At 37.6% G+C, this 17527-nt stretch overlaps 2 protein-coding genes across 2 annotated transcripts in view; one reads left to right on the top strand and one right to left on the bottom strand.

Moving 5' to 3' along the window:
• The window catches only part of LOC145478239 (dedicator of cytokinesis protein 1-like), a 69484-nt gene extending 55955 nt beyond the window's left edge, over positions 1–13529 (bottom strand). Inside the window, exons 1-15 of the mRNA XM_081456184.1 lie at positions 13361–13529; positions 13138–13221; positions 11997–12037; positions 11770–11828; positions 10536–10629; positions 9799–9891; positions 9360–9415; positions 8599–8686; positions 7752–7784; positions 4697–4842; positions 3706–3787; positions 3459–3522; positions 2253–2324; positions 1847–1922; positions 1161–1243 (exon numbers count right to left, since the gene is read on the bottom strand). Of these exons, the coding sequence (XP_081312310.1) occupies positions 1161–1243; positions 1847–1922; positions 2253–2324; positions 3459–3522; positions 3706–3787; positions 4697–4842; positions 7752–7784; positions 8599–8686; positions 9360–9415; positions 9799–9891; positions 10536–10629; positions 11770–11828; positions 11997–12037; positions 13138–13221; positions 13361–13403 (1114 nt within the window). The 5' untranslated portion in view covers positions 13404–13529. The remainder of the gene's footprint in view (positions 1–1160; positions 1244–1846; positions 1923–2252; positions 2325–3458; positions 3523–3705; positions 3788–4696; positions 4843–7751; positions 7785–8598; positions 8687–9359; positions 9416–9798; positions 9892–10535; positions 10630–11769; positions 11829–11996; positions 12038–13137; positions 13222–13360) is intronic.
• A 1514-nt stretch (positions 13530–15043) lies between these two features.
• Positions 15044–17527, top strand: part of LOC145478236 (uncharacterized) — an 18137-nt gene continuing 15653 nt past the window's right edge. The window contains exon 1 of the mRNA XM_081456180.1: positions 15044–17527. This exon is cut by the window's right edge and continues 779 nt beyond it. Coding sequence (XP_081312306.1) covers positions 15654–16568 — 915 coding nt within the window. The 5' untranslated portion in view covers positions 15044–15653 and the 3' untranslated portion in view covers positions 16569–17527.

Genomic DNA, 17527 nt, shown 5'->3' with positions numbered 1-17527 from the left:
ATTAACATTTTGCTGTTTTCTAAGTGAAATCAACATCCTTGCCGTCACGCGTTACGTGAAATCAACATTTTTACCTATTTAGACCTGAAATCGACATTTTTGAGCTTATACGCTGCGTTAAATCAACATTTTTCTGTTTTCTAAGTGAAATCAACATCCTTGCCGTCAAGCGCTAACGTGAAATCAGCATTTTGACCTATTTAGACCTGAAATCAACATTTTTGAGCTTATACGCTGCGTGAAATTAACATTTTGCTGTTTTCTAAGTGAAATCAACATCCTTGCCATCACGTGTTAACGTGAAATCAGCATTTTGACCTATTTAGACCTGAAATCAACATTTTTGAGCTTATACGTTGCGTGAAATCAACATTTTGCTGTTTTCTAAGTGAAATCAACAACCTTCCCGTCACGGGTTAACATGAAATCAACATTTAAACCTTTTTTGACCTGAAATCGACATTTTTGAGCTTTTACATTGCGTGAAATTGACATTTTGCTGCTCTCTAAGAGAAATCAACATCCTTGCCGTCGCGCGTTAACATGAGTCAACGTTTTAACCACTTTTGACCTGAAATCAATAAATTTGAGCTTATATAAGTTGCGTGAAATTGACATTTTGCTGGTTTCTAAGTAAAATCAAAGTCCTTGCGGTCGCGGCGGGCCGATCCTTTGTTATAATAAACCGAGGCGAGACTTCAACTTATAACAAAGGCTTGGCTTGGCTATTATAACAAAGGGTCGGCTCTGTTTATCATAACAAAGGCCCGGCTTCGTTTATTTGAAGACCTCGGCGGGAAAAGGGCGCTAGGTATTTTAATCAAAAGTGAACTTTGTCGAAAACGCTCCAAATTTCCCATACAGTTTTGTTTAGGTATGTTTAACAATGTCCCGTAGTTTTTCCGCTAAGCTTCGCTTCGTTTTCGAGATATTGCGTATGCAGAAAAACCACTCGGTTTTCCTAGCGGCGTCTTTATAAACGAAGCAAAAACCAGCGACAAAAATACAGGACCACGTTTTTCTATTACATTGAAGACCGCATGCAAAAATTCAAGCCCTTTCGCGAAAATTTTTTTTTTCACCCAAATCGTCACTTAGCATGGTTTTGCACTCACCCCTTCAATTATACAATTAATTCCTCACAAAATTGCACCTAGTACCTTGTCCCTTCAGCCCTTCCTGTGGCTGAGAAATCATCCGCCTTATCCAAGAGTTGAATGAAAATGACTGGTTATCAGGAAGTCTGTAAAGTATTGTTCCAAACACACGTGTAAATTATTGTCTCGTTGAATTTTGGATGTTCACAGTTAAGTACAGATTTTATTTTACCAAGAATTGTACGTTACTTCGACTGGGAATTTATACTGTTGGAGCTTTTTTAAGTGACAACCTTTCGAATTTAGGAAACATGGTGGTACATACAATTGGAACTGATCACTTACAATGTAATAAAATCAAGTAAGCACCTGCCCTTGATGAGAAGAAGTTGGAGGTGTACATGTACAAGAAGTTCGTGGATTGCAACATATGTCAAAGAGATCACAAATAGAGCATTCTGGTACAAACCTATACAGAGTTCTATTCTTCTTAATGGACGCACACTGTAATAATCTATCGACATTCACATCTAAGTTGAATTAATCCAATTTCTTAATGTAAACAGGGTTTTGTCAGGATGGTTGAAACTATAGAACTGTTCGCTACAAAAGTGTGTGCAAGGGGTGCTGTATATCAGGAGTAACCTCGTATTTTGGACAATTCTGAAATACATACATTGATCATTAATCAGTTAAGTTTATCCAAATTTTACAACAATTAGTAGGCCTATGAGTGAGTAATTGCTTACGGAAGAAGATTCAGGAAATGTTCCTTTTCTTCATCGTACTGAGCAGTGCCATTGAACAAGTCTCCAATGTACAACACTAAAATGAAACATTTGTTTAAGTATCAGTTTTCAGCAGAACAGTTTTCATAATAATTGTAACCACCATCCTGGTCAAAAGAGGTGGCACAGTTTCAAAATTTATTCCATTCCTCCCCCACTTCCTATTTCAATGTCGATTTCCAAAACAATTCCCACAAACAGTCCTTATACACTGTGGGTTCAGATATTGAAAACTGCCTTTCTTGCTACAATAGAGTATTCTGAACTCTTGTAACTTTTAATTTAAATTTCTGTTTAGACTTCCCATCCCAGATAAAATAGAAATTCCCCTCTCCATAAAGGGTTCAGTGAGCCTTTTATCACTTACATCCAATACCAAATGGTCTTCTCAAATTGTGAGTGAGCCTTTTGGTATCTGTCTCCCTGATGTCCATACGCCCTGAAATGAAGAAATAGATCTCTCAGTCTCTTAATGCAATTTCTTCTGTTCTAATCCAAGCAACAAAGATAGTATGAAAATGTCAACTAAAATAATCAAAGAAGTAGATAGCATGATATGAAGTTTCACCAGCTACACACATCAAAACTGCTTTGGTAGTGATTCCAACATAAATTATTCAATGTCATTAAAAGATACATCTTAGCTACACATAAGTGCATGTATATACTGTCTTGTACAATTGAAGGCTTTCGTGCAAAAAGAGCGTAGGTAGCATTTTGGGCCGATTTCTATTTTTAGCAGGATCAAGCTAATTTTTGGCAGACTGACTTGTTTTGACATGAAAAGTATCATTGCGTAATTGTTTTTGTTGATTTGCACTTTGTTTTCGAGAAATAACATAGGCAAAAACACTCAGTTTTCCAAGCGGCATCTTTTGGAGCGAATCCTTCGAAGGTGGATTTCGACGCCACACAAACTAAAATGGTTACTTTTTTATTTTAGAAAGAAGTAGAGAAATAGACCAGAAAAAAAAAATCGACCGACCTCATATTGAACCCATGTCACAACAAAACAAATTCGAATCCGGCCCATTCACCATCTTATTCAGTTGCGCTAACAAAGCAACAGTAAGAGAATAGTGTAATTATATGAATGATAAAACTAGCGGCAAATGCCACGCTTCGGTGACTTCATCGTTTAGCAAAACAAAAGGTTTCTTTTGTTTTTTATTCAACAAAAGATCTCCAAAAGATACCCTTGGAAAACTGAGGTTTTTTCCATACGTTATTTCTTGAAAACAAAGCACAAATCAACAAAAACAAATACGCAACAATGCTTTTCATGTCAAAACAAGTCAGTCTGCCAAAAATTAGCTCGACCCTGCAAAAAATAAAAATCGGCCCAAAATGCTATATACACCCTTTTTTAACGAAATCCTTCAATTGTTAATTTATATCCATAAGAAATTGGGATATCAATCAGATTTTTGCTTATGAAGGTTCTTCCATTTACTCAAAATTTGGGGCAAAAAATTGTGAGAACATAGAACATTAATCAAACTTCACCATACATGTAATACATTAAATTAAAGTGAATTACATCTATTTTTATTAATAAAAAGCAAAGACTGACCAACTCTGACAATCTGGCAGACCATGTAAACCTGTTCTCGTTTCAGGTCCTTTGCTCCCAAGTCCTGAAGAAAAAAAGAAAATAAAGTTCAACACTAATAATAATTATTATTTTGTTCAGTGGTTTACATCAAAGCATTTCCTTCTTGTATACATACATGCAGTAATCAAAAAGTAAGATGATCCCAGATGATGCATCGAATGATAACAATCACTTATCTGTCTGACTAAAATATGAATATCCTTACTGTAAACAGGACTGTGAGGTTGTTAAATCTCTCTTGATCTTTTGGTGTTCCTGCCTTATCCAAAGAAACCAGGTACTGTTCACTAACCAGACAATCGAAAGAAACATGATTATTAATAACAATATCAAAATTTGGTCAACTCTATTCTACGAGTAAATTCATTTACATATTGCATGCCAGTCAGCTCTATGGTGCTAAGGAACAGTGTTATAGTTGCACAATGCATGAAGAGGCCAATGAGTAGCTGTAGTCCTTTGCATGCATTTCAGACCTACATGTATAGTGTAGAAAAAATGTGACAGGCATATAATATGTGCAAAGGACTATGTAGCTGTTAGCAGTACTTTGTACGTATGACAAACCATGGCACTAGGTAATATTAATACAGGTACAATACATGCAGAGTTCTATGTTGCTGTAGTCCTTTGCATGCATTACAGACTTGTGGTACAAGGTAATAACATGGTGTTATAGGTATACATTGCATACAGAGGGCTATGTAGCTGAAGACCTTTGCTGGCATTACAGGCCCACTGTACAAGGAAATTGCATTACAGGTATGCACTGCATGCAGAGAGTTATGTAACAACTAGCATCCCTAGGCACATAATTTATGGGCAAGCTTATGGTACTATCCGATAGCATTATACAATTAGAAATGCAGCACATGCAGACGGGTTAATAGCTGTAGATTATTAGCAACATAATGGGCGTATGGTACTAACTATTCACTTAAGGGCCAGCTTCATAAAGCAAGCTGTGCATGTTTAATGCATAACTATCAAACACATCTAGAAAGCTTTTGCATTAATAAGTCATAATTTTAATTACTGGTGAAGAGGAAGAGCACCTGGTTGTACTTCTCTGACTTGTGGTCTTCAAAATTCAAAGTACAATAATTATACACAGCTTATGAACTACTCATTTCTAACTGTGCACACAGCTTGATACAGGACACTACTGAAAGTTTGGTGCTGAATGGGGTTAATACCTGATAAAGTGCTCCTCTTTTGCATCATAAAGGGAGAGGAACAGCTGAGAGTCATCAGTGACATTGCATACAACAGCCTTTATGAAGGCATAAACACTGTAAGCTGTGTAAAATGCAACCTCTTTCTTGGGCGTTTCAGTTCGTGACTAAAAATTTGAAGTACAAAAATCACATTTATTCAATATGAGAAACAATTGTTTAATTAGTATTAAGTAAAAATCACTTCTCCAATCTCTATCAATACCCACTCATTAATATATTCTTCAGTCTTAATAATCACAAATACCATAATTCTTAGAGGCAAAGGGCATGATCATACATTGTGCCAGAGCATTAATTTAGTGCCTGCGCACTAATACAAAGTGGTCCTGGATATTCAAGTAACCCTCCTCCCTAGGGCAGGGCTGTCACTAAGTTTTGAGTCACCTCGCCTTGTACCCTTGTTCTCCACACCTGTAGCAAACTTGTTACTTTGTGGGTGAATTCTTTCAAAAACAGACAATTTCACCTGTAGCATCAAGGGAAAATCAAGCATACTCAGCCATAACAGGTGTTATGGGTTACAGCCCTTAACGACAGCCCTGTAGGGGGAAATAGAAGGGGAGGCATTGAGCAGAGTTTTATAGGGGGACTAGCCAAGGTCCAATCCCTTAACCATTTATACAAGTTCAACAGTTTTTCGTATGGTGTGATCGTCTGGGTGAGGGTAGTTCTGAAAAGAACTGTTGTCGGTGACTAACGTTTTGACAACCTGAGCGGAAGTCATCTTCAGAGTCAGGTAAATAGTGTCCTTCCTTTTCTAAACTGTTTGGTAAGCCGCGACAACAATGAACTGCGAACGACAGTGTACAGAAAACTGACACATACCAACAGATTACCTGACAAATCATCCTACAACCCGACTTCACACAAAGCCACGACTATAAAGACTTTGACGAGACGAGCGCAACTAGTTGGTGACACACTGGACAGCTTATGTGACGAAAACAGATACCTTGAACGTGTTTTCCACAAAAACAACTACAACGCTGACTTTTTTAGACGACACATTTACCGACCTACTGAAGCTGACGCTACGAACAGGAACCCAACACCTGTTACTACAGTGACTATACCTTACATTAAGGGCACTTCTGAGACCATCTCACAGATTCTACAACCCTAAAACATTCATGTAGCCCACAAACCTACAACTACATTACAACACTTACTGACAAATGTGAAAGACAGAGATGAACCTAACAACAGACAGGGAGCAGTTTACAAGATCAAAATAAAGCTCTGACTGCCAGGCTTCCTACATTGGTGAGACTGGCAGAAACCTTAACACGAGACTGACTGAACACAAACGAGCCATGAGAAATGGTGATGCCAACAATCACAATGCTGTACATCATCAACTGACAAACCACAACATTGACTAGGACTCTGCTCAGTGCTTAACCTACAGTACAAATTATTTTCAACAACTGACTCTGGAAAGCTAACCTAGAACAAACGCCTCTTAACAGATGTCAACAACTACCGGCACCTTACAAATGACTTCTCCATGACAGAAACGAAACTGACACGCGGACTTCTAACAGACCGACTTAACAATACACAGACCAAAAACTGACCAATTTGGCTAACAATAGATGGATTGAAACCCACCAATGACTGACAACAAACTTTAGATGAGTCTTTCAGCCAATACCATCATGGCTAAACTGACCAATCAGGTTCAATGGATCAGACTTATAACATCATCGACTGAAAAACACTATTCACTTGACTATGAAGATGACTTCTGCTCAGGTTGTTGAAACGTCAGTCACCAACAACAGTTCTTTTCAGGACTACCCTCACTCGGACGATCACACTATACGAACTACTGATACTCCTGGGTTCAAACCATTTACTATATCAACAGTTTTGGTAAAAAATGGAAAAAAATGGAAATGAAAATCTTATATAAAGTGGTCCTGCACTTAGCTATACAAGCACTAAACTTAGCTAGTTTACAGGCATGCCACTGAAACAAAGAAAACAAATATTTCAAATAAATGTAACGTAGTTAAAAATCCCAACTGGCAGGAGGCAGACCAGCTGGCCATTTACAAAGCGTGACCGAGGATTTGAACTCGGGACTACCGAGAAACAAATCCCAATAGTGGCAGGGTGGAAGCCTTGAACCCGGGACCTCCTGATTACAACACCAGCACCCTAAACCACTCGGCCACGCTGCCTCCACAAACACTATTCACTTGACTATGGTAGAAAAGTTAACCCTTTCATACACCTGCTATAGAAAATGGTCTCCCCTCAACAAATTTACAGTTAAAACACTCACTTATGGAGGTCTTATATCACTTTAATGGAATAAATTGAACAACAAAAGGTCTTTATTTAAAATATGACAGTTTTCTTCCCTTCTCTATACTTATAAGCTCATGAAATCATTAACCTTATAGCAAAACATTATCTCTTTATAACTTTCTGAGCTATTTTGTCATTTTTCCTCTTCTTTTTTTTTTTTTCTTTTTTTTCTTTTTCTTTTTATTAATAATCTCAAGTTATACATAACTTTAACGGGCACAAAATTAGTTTATCTAGATGTGCCCCTCTCCTCTCCTTCCAATATACAATGTAATTCAATTTAAGTGATGTACATGTAATATCTGTTTTATGCGTTTTTTTTCTTCCTTACAAAGCACTATCAGTTACTATTTACTTTCTTTACGTTATATTTACATATCTATGTATTAGCTAGGAATTGGAGGAATAAATAAATAAATAAATAACCTTATAGCTACACATGAAACTCTAGTTGGATAAGCTATTCAACCTTGTTCATGGGCACAAACACTATTCCCAGTCGAATTGAACATTCGGTTTAATTACAGTGAAAACAATGCAAGGGATAAAAAAATAGCACGGGGAAATTGTTATGGATTCAAGACAACCATGTAAGGAGATCTACAATTAAATAATTTCTGTTTCCCTTTTTCTTCGTGAACTTGTTTAATTTACAGTTATGAATTTATCAAAGCAAATACAGCTTTTCAAGTCTTACCGTTGTCTTTATTCTGTTTGAAGTACTGACATGCTGAAAATTAAAACCACATCACTGTTAGTTCTGTAAGTCAATGTAGAGTTATGGATTAAACACGGCCATATTGCTCTTTAATACTTCAATTACAAGTAGGAGAATTACAGTGCACATTATTGGTAAAGAGCTAATAAATTATAATTATGGTTGATTTGTTTATGCCACGAAAATAACATAACCCATGAAGCATAGCATAGCATAGTGTTGACCTGGCTAATATTGTCACAACGTTTCCAATAAATGGAAGCCGAAGAGTTGTGAAATGCCAATAGGGCAACAAATGTATGTTCACGCCTGAGTCGCACCTGGAGGTTGGGTGCCAAGTTAAATATTCTTAATATTTAACTAAGTTAAATAAGTATATTTAACCTCATTTAAATTTTGACCAATGACTGCATGACATGTAGCAGAAGTCTACTAGTCTAACTGATGTTTGCCTCCAAATGCAAACTGTTGATCAAGGTTAAACAAGGAGTGCTTCTTAGACCAAGGTCACGTCTTGTAACTAACTTTATAATATGCATGCAAACCTATCAGCATGCTGATTTGCTTAAGAACATGTCAATTAATACCAAACAGTGCAGAAAGTTGAAATTGAGTGCGCAAAGTTGAAATAAAGTACTCATAAATTTTTCAAAGACTACATGCCCTATGGGCTCATTCACATTTTTAAGTGATTGAAAACTTTACTTGATTTTGTGCTTATTTAAAGTGCACTCAAAATCATTTAATTACCTAGTATACAAACGGGACTAAAAAATATTACAATGATCATAGCAATGGTACAGTATTAATATTTAGCTGGCCTTACCCTTCTGTAAAGTTGAATAGCCCCTGTTGAATCAGGATTGATGACGTTACCCTCAGGATCACGCACAACAAGATCCAAACCTAATGTCCTGCAAAAGAAGGGATATACCTTAATTTCTTAACTGCTGAAATAGAATTGTATGTGACTGACTGGATCTTTAACACAACACAACAACTGCATCATGATTCCTGCTCCCCACCACACATGTACCTTCACCAACTCTTCACCTTTCGCTAAATACTGTTAGTAGAATTCTACCAGGTATAGAAATGCAAATGCTGTAATCTGATTGGCTGCGCTACTCGTACACTATCAGCCATTAGAGTGCAGTGGCTGTCGTTGTTTACAAAATGGCAACTGTTTTTTGTTTTCCCGAGATTTTGGAGGAACTTTTAGATGCAAATGGATAATTAAATTCCTGAGAAGACTAAAAGAAGGTTGCTAACAGTGACTTTAAAAACTTGAAATTATTGAAAAAACAAGTGCACACGTGTAAACAACTGTAAATTTCCAATGACAATTCAGTCTGTGTGGCTTTGTTAAAGCGTGAAGTTTAATTATATAGAAAAATAATATTTCAAACGGTTTATTTCAGTTAGAATTCTACTAAAACAATTAGATTATTTGCTCTTGATTTCTGTGAAGGGATAGCTGATTCTGCCTTTGGCCTCATCAACTATCACCTCATAGAAATCAAGAGCAAATAATCTAATTGTTTATTAGTTGTACTGGAATAAGTACACACATGTACATGTACATACCTGTTTCCATAATCTATTGTTTGGGTAACTCTCTGCTTCAGTTGTTTTAACTGATCCTGAAGAGAATTGGAAAAAAAACAACACAAATCAGAAAAAAACATGTGTTAGTCTTTAATCCTCCAGCTAGTCTTGTGCTTTAGTCAGGTGTGGCCCAGCAAGAGTGGCGGCTAAATGAAGGTTAAAAGTTGTACACATATGTTGCGCAAGCCAATACATTTCTCTTTAATTGTCGTCATCACTGATTTAATGCGCACCTTACATGTGTAATAAGAGATTTCGTACTAAGATGAGCATGGTGACCGAAGAAAAATTGATCAACGAGAACCATCTTTTAAAACTATTTTTCTGAGTTATGTACTCCAGCCAATGATTTATGGTAACGTTACTTTAAATGCCATTAAGAAGCTGATATACTGATATCTGGAAATTGGCTACATACCCCTGGAAGTGCTTTAGCTAAGATTTGCCTTCGCCAGTCCATTAGTTCCAACATCAGATCCTTCACATTATGAAAAAGGCTATCTTCTCTCTTCTGCAATTACGATAAAAGGAAACTTGATATTAGCACATTCACGAAAGACACAATTAGGCTCATCATGGCTAGCATGGGTTTTCATGTTCTCTGCATATCCTGGAGGTATAATTATATTAATTAATATTTACTAATTAATATTTCAGGTAATACATTCATGGTCAATCGGTGGGAGAACAGTTTGCACATTTTTCATCCTGAATAATTATGATTTGAGCAATAAAATTCTAGCTAGTTTGTTTAGAAGGGTCTCTTTTTAGGAAAAATAACCCTGTTATATGTGATTCCAAAGTTAAGAAAATATATATCATTGGTTACTCATCAGTAGAAAATTACGATCTATGAATAAAGGAATTTTCTACATACTACAAGTTGTACTTTTAGTTCATCATTTAATTTTAAGTAACTAAAACATGGCAGAATTCAACAATTCATGAATTTCAGTCCAACTGAGAGGCATACATGTAATAGAGTCCTTTTAGGGGGCTAAATGGATGTTCTCAATCTGAATTCAAACTTTCTCATGTTGCAAGTTTTGGATTGGTTGTCATATTATCAGCTCCCACATATCACCCTTTTTCAATGCCATGTGGCATGTTGGAGTTTTAACCTATGAGAGCCTCATAACAACATAAAAGACATACCAAATAGACTTGTTTCCACATGGCTCCCCATTCTCTAAGGACAGATGTCAGTTCTTCAACCAAAGCTTCTTCCTTAAAGACACCTACCCTCCCACTAAAAAAAAAACAATTGTCAAAGTTCTTTGCTAAGTGTAGTTGTCATAAATTTACCAGGAATTCTGCCATCAAATTGACTGTCCAAAGACGTCATGTGGTACACTTAGTCCCGGGGCACCCAATAAAAAGGAAGGGGGTGCTTGGTGGAAATTTTGAAAAGAAGCCAGGGCTCAGAGGTACCAAGATCCTGTTTTCTGGGCATGGCTTGAAATTTTATCCTCCAGTCAGGGTAGGGAAATTGAAAATCATCAAGATCAAAATGTTTTTAATTGCATACACTGTACTAAACCATTGTGAAAATTATAATTTCTAATGAAGATGACTGGCAACAATTACCTGCTCTTTACAGCACTTATACTGTACTCTTAGGGTCAGTACCTATAACTTTTCATCAGTTGACATTTCAACAATATTAATAATATATAGATTTAGCCAAGCCTAAATGCTGAGCTCCTGGGCTGGGTTGTTAAAAGCCTGGTTAAGCTAACCCAGGATAAGCAAGTATTTTTGATTTAAGTTTTTTTAACTTTTTGGAGAGGTTTTCTGTTTATATTGTTTGACCTACTGAAAAGTTTATACTTTGGTTAGCATTAACCCGCTTCTGAACAACCTAACCCTGATTACAACAAGTTAACCTGGCTTGAGCCTGTGATCCAATTAAAAATCCAGAACTTGGTCAGAGGTCAACTTTGAAAAAACATGTGACCTTGATGCACTCTAAACTTGAGCCAACAATATAGTCATGTAATATTGGTCAGCAGATACCTCGTTTTGACAGGTGTCAATTGAGCATAACATGGATGTCCTATGTCAAAGATGTATGCTATAAACCAAGGCTGCATGTCTGGAATATGGCCACCATGTTGTGCAATGTCATTGTCGCCATCGTCATCATGCATGTGTGCCCAGAAGCAATACCACTAGCACTTTTACCATGAGAAAAGCAATTCACCCGTTCCCATGAGTATGGGGCTCCGCTTGGCAGCCCTTCGGGCCACCGGCTGGAGCCCCACTATAGTTACAATGGTATCAAATGAATTCCCAATATTACTGTTGGTAAACTAATTATGGTCATTTTGGTTATTGAGCAGATCAAACTACCAGATTACATTACTGAACTGCTTAATAAATAACATGCCTTGAGGACTCTTCTTTGTTGGCATCCTTAATATAGATATATGACACTGGAAATATACCCTGAAATTTAAAGGAAATGAAATTATAATCTCACTGATATATTCACTACTCAGGAAAATATTTTCAATGTTAACTGCTTACATGTAGAAGGTAATTACTACAGTCCTGTCTACATGTAAACATTTATGTTTAACTGTACTTTGTCTGTTCTTGTAATTTCATACAGACCTTGACGGCTTTGTTCCTCAAAGAAAACCCTCGAAACCATCCTGAAAAAAGTTAATAATCATTTTATAATTTTATTATTATTATTATTATTATTATTATTATTATTATTATTATTATTATAATCATAACAATTACAATTTCCTCAAATGTGATTGGTGCATAAACTGCTGTATTTTGCTCTAATTAATCTGCAAAGCTGTAATCGGACAGTGTAATTGGACATCTGGCTGTAATTGGACACCTGTAATCGGACAGTTACATGAGCCAATAATTTTAAGTCCTCACCACTAAATCCACCAATCACAACATTGATTACAATCACTATCGTAACCAATTCAAGAGACTGTCTTTGTAAAATTGTGGAGGTCTAGTCTCTGGTGACTTGTTTGAAAGAAACTTAACAGCCATTTTGCAAGCTATTCTCCATATTTTTAATTATGATATTTAAAAATAACTTTTACACGCTCTTTTTCAAATGCATTTTTGCTTTTGTGGGAAATTGTAATTGTTATGATTAATTGGTAACAGGACATAGTGTCGTTCAATTCAGTCTGTAATCACACTCGTGATTAACAAATTGGACACCCGCTTCGCGGTTGTCCGATTTTGTTAATCACTCATGTGATTACAGACCAAATTGGACTCCACTCAGTCCTATTACCATTATTTACAGCCACTGTATTCTGACCTGAACAAAAGCTCAGTCAGTCATTTTCTTATTTATAAAACCCCTTTAAAAAAAGCCACCCCATTAACACAGCCAGATTTTTGTGGCTCATTGGCGACCAAATTAATGGCTTTCAACTATAAATTGTAATTGCTATACCTACTATACCTCCCATTCTCATTGCCCAAAACACAACTAGGTTCCAGGTTACTTCCTCCATCCTCTCCGCCCCCCCCCCCCCCCCCCACCACTCATGAAAGAAGTACATGTAAGCAAAAAGTCTGATGACTCTTTATGCTTTTTTCATTAAAACCCCGATATTTTGTCTTTTTGTACACCCGTTCAACACTTAAGAATAGTCAATTATCGAGTCGCTGAGTCGCTACTGTGTGAATTCTTTGTGCAAATTTTTCTGTGTACATAAATCAAACCTACTTTCGATCCACTTTTGGTAATGGAAACCAAAACACCTACCTGAACTCTCTTCTAAGATTTGAACAGTCTCACCAAGCTGGAGTTTGAGTTTATGCGAACCGTCTCCATGGAAGTTGTAGATAGCTGAATAAGTTAAATAACAAAATGAGGTCAAAGAACTCCGAAGGAGCGTCACTGATGAAGCGACTCAGTCGCATGCCCCTTTCGCGACCACGGAAGGACGCATCGCTCGTGGCAAGTTAAACGCGCATGTTTTACCTACCTACTCCAAGCTGTGGAGTCTCAAGTGCTTTCCAGACTGTCATTTCTACGTAATGTTGTTAACTGACCGTGTTTTTTTCACGAACAGACATCAAAACATTCTCAAACCTTCACTCCCATATTCCTCAGAATGTCACACCGTCCCTTGGAATTTCCGGGTGGTAACCACTGATCAATTAGAACGAGCCAGCAAGCCATAGGCATGCAATGAGTACAGACGTTTTTTGTGGATCATAAAACAATGGTAGCAGTTTATGTTTCGATTTCACAAAAAGGTCTCTTTCCGTTTTTACATATAGCTTTTTACTCACAAATTTTACAATGTGTTCCCAGTGACGTGTTCTGAAGAAACACCGGCAAATGAAGCACTTTACAACACGTTTGGATTTTTTTCCTAAATGCCTGATTTGTTTAGATGTGCGCGTCAAAACGCTCAAATTAAAACAGAAAGAAACAAACGGTTTGAGACTTCTGTCCTCTGCTCAGAGGCTTGTGTATGTGAAAAAAAAAATAATGCTAGTGAATAACTACTCTTTGTTTGAAATCAAGCTTTAAAGTTTTGAAGACTGCAATGGTCTGCAATTCTTGTGAGTAAACATTTTTTTTATCTGCCAATCACGCTTTTAATTTAATTCTGAATTAGATATTAATTTACGTAGGGCAAATTTGAATATTTTAAGAAAATGCATCGTATACACCTTATTCCAAAATGGCGGCCAATTTATTATTCTTTTGTTTACATCTTCATTAGCCCTTTTGCCTCATTTTCACTTCAAAATTCTTTTGTATTTTGTACATTTTGACGAGGTAAAGAGGGCTAATTAACTTGCAAGCAAAAGAATAATAAATTGGCTGCCATTTTGGAATAAGGTGTACAACTGATTCACTTTATTTTTTCGTTTAGAAGAATCGGAGACTCTGTGGAAGAGAATGGCAGAGCTTGTTATCCGGCGCAAATCGGCTCCGAGAAAGCTGCAGCCCCTTTGGTCAGCATCTGCTTTCATGGTGGGTTACTAGAAACGTCAATCCAGTGACAGCGAAAAAGATCGTGCAGACATGAGAAGTCAAAATTACGACGAAGTTGACTGGCCCGGGTGATATGGAAGCTAATTTGACAAGAATTGTTCCGATGAAAGAATTATCGCCCGTGTCACTCAGTACTTGTCTACAACTCTCCTTTAAAGCTGGTGAACTGAATAAACTTGTCGATGCTATTCTAATTTATCAGCGACAAAGCTCCCCTACCATTTCAAAATGGAAAACTTATTAGTTAGACTAGGCGAAGAGTTGGCTTTCTGCAGCATTGCTGTCGATCGCGACAACTTTTTTGGTGCACGAGATTCAAATCTTAATTGGCAGGTGGTACCGCTACTGTAGTTACAGGTAAACTAACTACTTCCCTTCCTATATGACCACATTTTACATGAAATATCAACGAAATGATCGGCAAATAATGCTAAACTAGCATCCCAGATGGAAATTTAACGATGTATAGCGTCTGCGACAGAGGCTAATATTGCTGGAACAAAAACAACAACAAAAAATGCATCCGACATTCACCTGAAATAATTAAAGCAAATATACAAAAAGCAATGGTGACATTTTGGAGGTTGTTGGAACTTTAAAAAAAGACGCACATCTTGTCAAGATTATAACAACAAATAAACCTGCTTGTAAAATGCATTGAATTTTTCAAAAAAATATCTAGTGATTGGAAAGCATATTTCTTGAAAGGAAAAGGAACAATTACTGCAATCTGCATAATCAGTTTAAGTTCTGAAAAATGCGTCATAGTCTTAAACAGCTGGATTGTATTGTTTCTGGTCTGTTAATTTTTCCTCTTTGTTTTAGCAGGACCTTATAGTCTTTCTATTAAAACTCTGCCCACCATTTCACGCTGAATATGTTTGAAAACGCGAATAAGCAATTAACTTAATAGCCTCTGTCTTGCGCTCATCAGTCTAAAAACTGCTTTTGTTTACGATTTTCTGTTTGATAATTGACTACTTTTAGAATTGGCGCCCTGTCAGGAGCACCTGGTACATAATCAAATCCTCAGCCAATCAGAAGCCGTGTTTTTGTGACAATGTTTTTCTCGCACAATCGCGTGAAGTCCTTTAGAAATTTGCATATGATATTGTTGAAGCAAATAAAAGTTTAAGGAGTTCAGCGCTGTGACGCCCAGTATTAGAAATGTGTTCACACATCACTACACGTGTCCGTTAGTTTCTTTTCTCTCGCCAAACGGACATTTGAAATTCGTGGTACCAGCGCATCGAAGCGTTAAAACTGTCATGTCGTGTAACATGAATCGTTGTGCCGTTATTTTCCTTACGATCGCCGCGTTTCTCGTCTTCGCCGGAGCCGCCGTGTTTTTCTACTTCGGCCAGTATGCAGATGAGAGCATCTTGGACTTCTACATCTACAATCGCACTCTGCAGATCTTTGAAAAGTATCCCGTGGAAATAACCCCTGCCGAATGGACGTTTTGGACTTGGACAGCCGTCCTCGTATGGCAGTTTCTTTGGCTTCTCTACGCCCTCATCTTGATGTGTCGACAGCACGGCCCTAAGGTTCTGACGCCGTTCTTCTTCGTCTTTAACTTGCTAGCGTTCGGCTTCACGCTCGCTTGGGTGATGATGTGGGGCGAAGATCTCATCAACATTGCTCTAGGATGTGTTGCAGGGATAGCTACATCACTGTTCGTGGCTCTGGCGATTGTGTACTATCGACTTAACATCCTACGTTTCGCGATGAATAGGTTTCCAACCGGAGACCAGATAGCAATGGAGGTGCTTGTAATTAACGGTATCGGCCTGTATGCGTCCTGGGCGCTTTTCAATGCCTTCCAACAAACCGCAATTGTCCTTAAGTACACAGCCGAAGTAGAAGACGACATAGCTTGCACTATAGTGCTCGCCGGGCTCGCTTCTACGATTCTCTTTTGGTTCTGTTTGGACAATTTTGTTTTTTGGGAGTTTACGCTGTACACCGTCACGCCTTACGCGCCCATGATTGTTGGCTTCACGGGAACGTTCATGGAGTTCTGGGATAAAGACAAGAGAAATTCGATTTTCAATGCTGCATTGCTAGGTAGCACTTCGTTTCTGCTATTGCTAAAAATCGTGCACATCATCTGGAGAAGCCGAAGAGATAGCAAGAAAAGCCGACGACATGTCCTCGTCGAGGAAGAAAAATTTGAACTGTAACTGAACCTCTTCGTTTAGAATGCTGCTTGCACGCAGCTGGCGAGCACAAAATCACGTTCAAGAAAGGTCACCCATCGTGCGAAATAAGGAGAGAAAGAAAGAAAATGTGACTTCAAACACAAGACGGACTGCGTGAAGACTATTTAAAGAGTGTGACAGAAATTTGTTCTATTTGCCTGCAGCAGGGAGATAGAACAAACCATTTTTTCTAGACGTTTTTAATTGTTAATTCGCCGACCAAATCCCTAGGGCGATTTAATGCTCTGCATTGAGCTGCGTTATTCAGTTCTTGGTTCACTTTTTTCGCAAAGTAAACAATTTGACGAGAAGTTGACACAAGTAAAACGAAACGAAACGACAGCCTATACGGTATATTAACCCGTTGATTTTTTACGGGGTTATGTATGATATCGTTTGCTAGGTTTCCATTTCAAGTAAAAGGCTCTTCAAAAGAACGAATCTCGCTTCCAAGGCGAAGTTTTTGTGTCCGAGATACGCCAGAATGCACTTTATGTAAATATTATAAAATGTAACATGAAATGTCGAGACATGCTTTATAAAGAACTGTACGCTTCCAGTAACTCAGCTTTTCACACATTAGATTAAAATTTACTGCATATGAATGACATTAAATAATTGAAAATTAAAGTGATCGAGCTTCCTCAGCCTGTACGTCAGCGACACACGGCTAAATAAAGCGCTGATAAAATGATTGTTGCGAATTTAACCCGAGCAAATGTTTGAAGAAGGAAACTGTCTGTCTGTCGAGTCTTCAATTGTCAGTGCAGCCAGCATTTAACACACATTTACCGCTTGGATTGCGGTGTGGAAACGAAGACGACAAGTTAACGAGTTTAAGTGTTCCTAAATCTTCGACGGCGGTCGAGGGGCGTGACAACGAAAACATCTTCTACACGACATTAAAATTTATTTTGTTTGCGGAAAACCACAGCTAGACC

The sequence above is a fragment of the Orbicella franksi genome, chromosome 2 (assembly GCF_964199315.1).
Source record: "Orbicella franksi chromosome 2, jaOrbFran1.1, whole genome shotgun sequence".
Lineage (NCBI taxonomy): Eukaryota > Metazoa > Cnidaria > Anthozoa > Scleractinia > Merulinidae > Orbicella > Orbicella franksi.
This window is presented reverse-complemented; position numbering and strand designations above follow the sequence as displayed.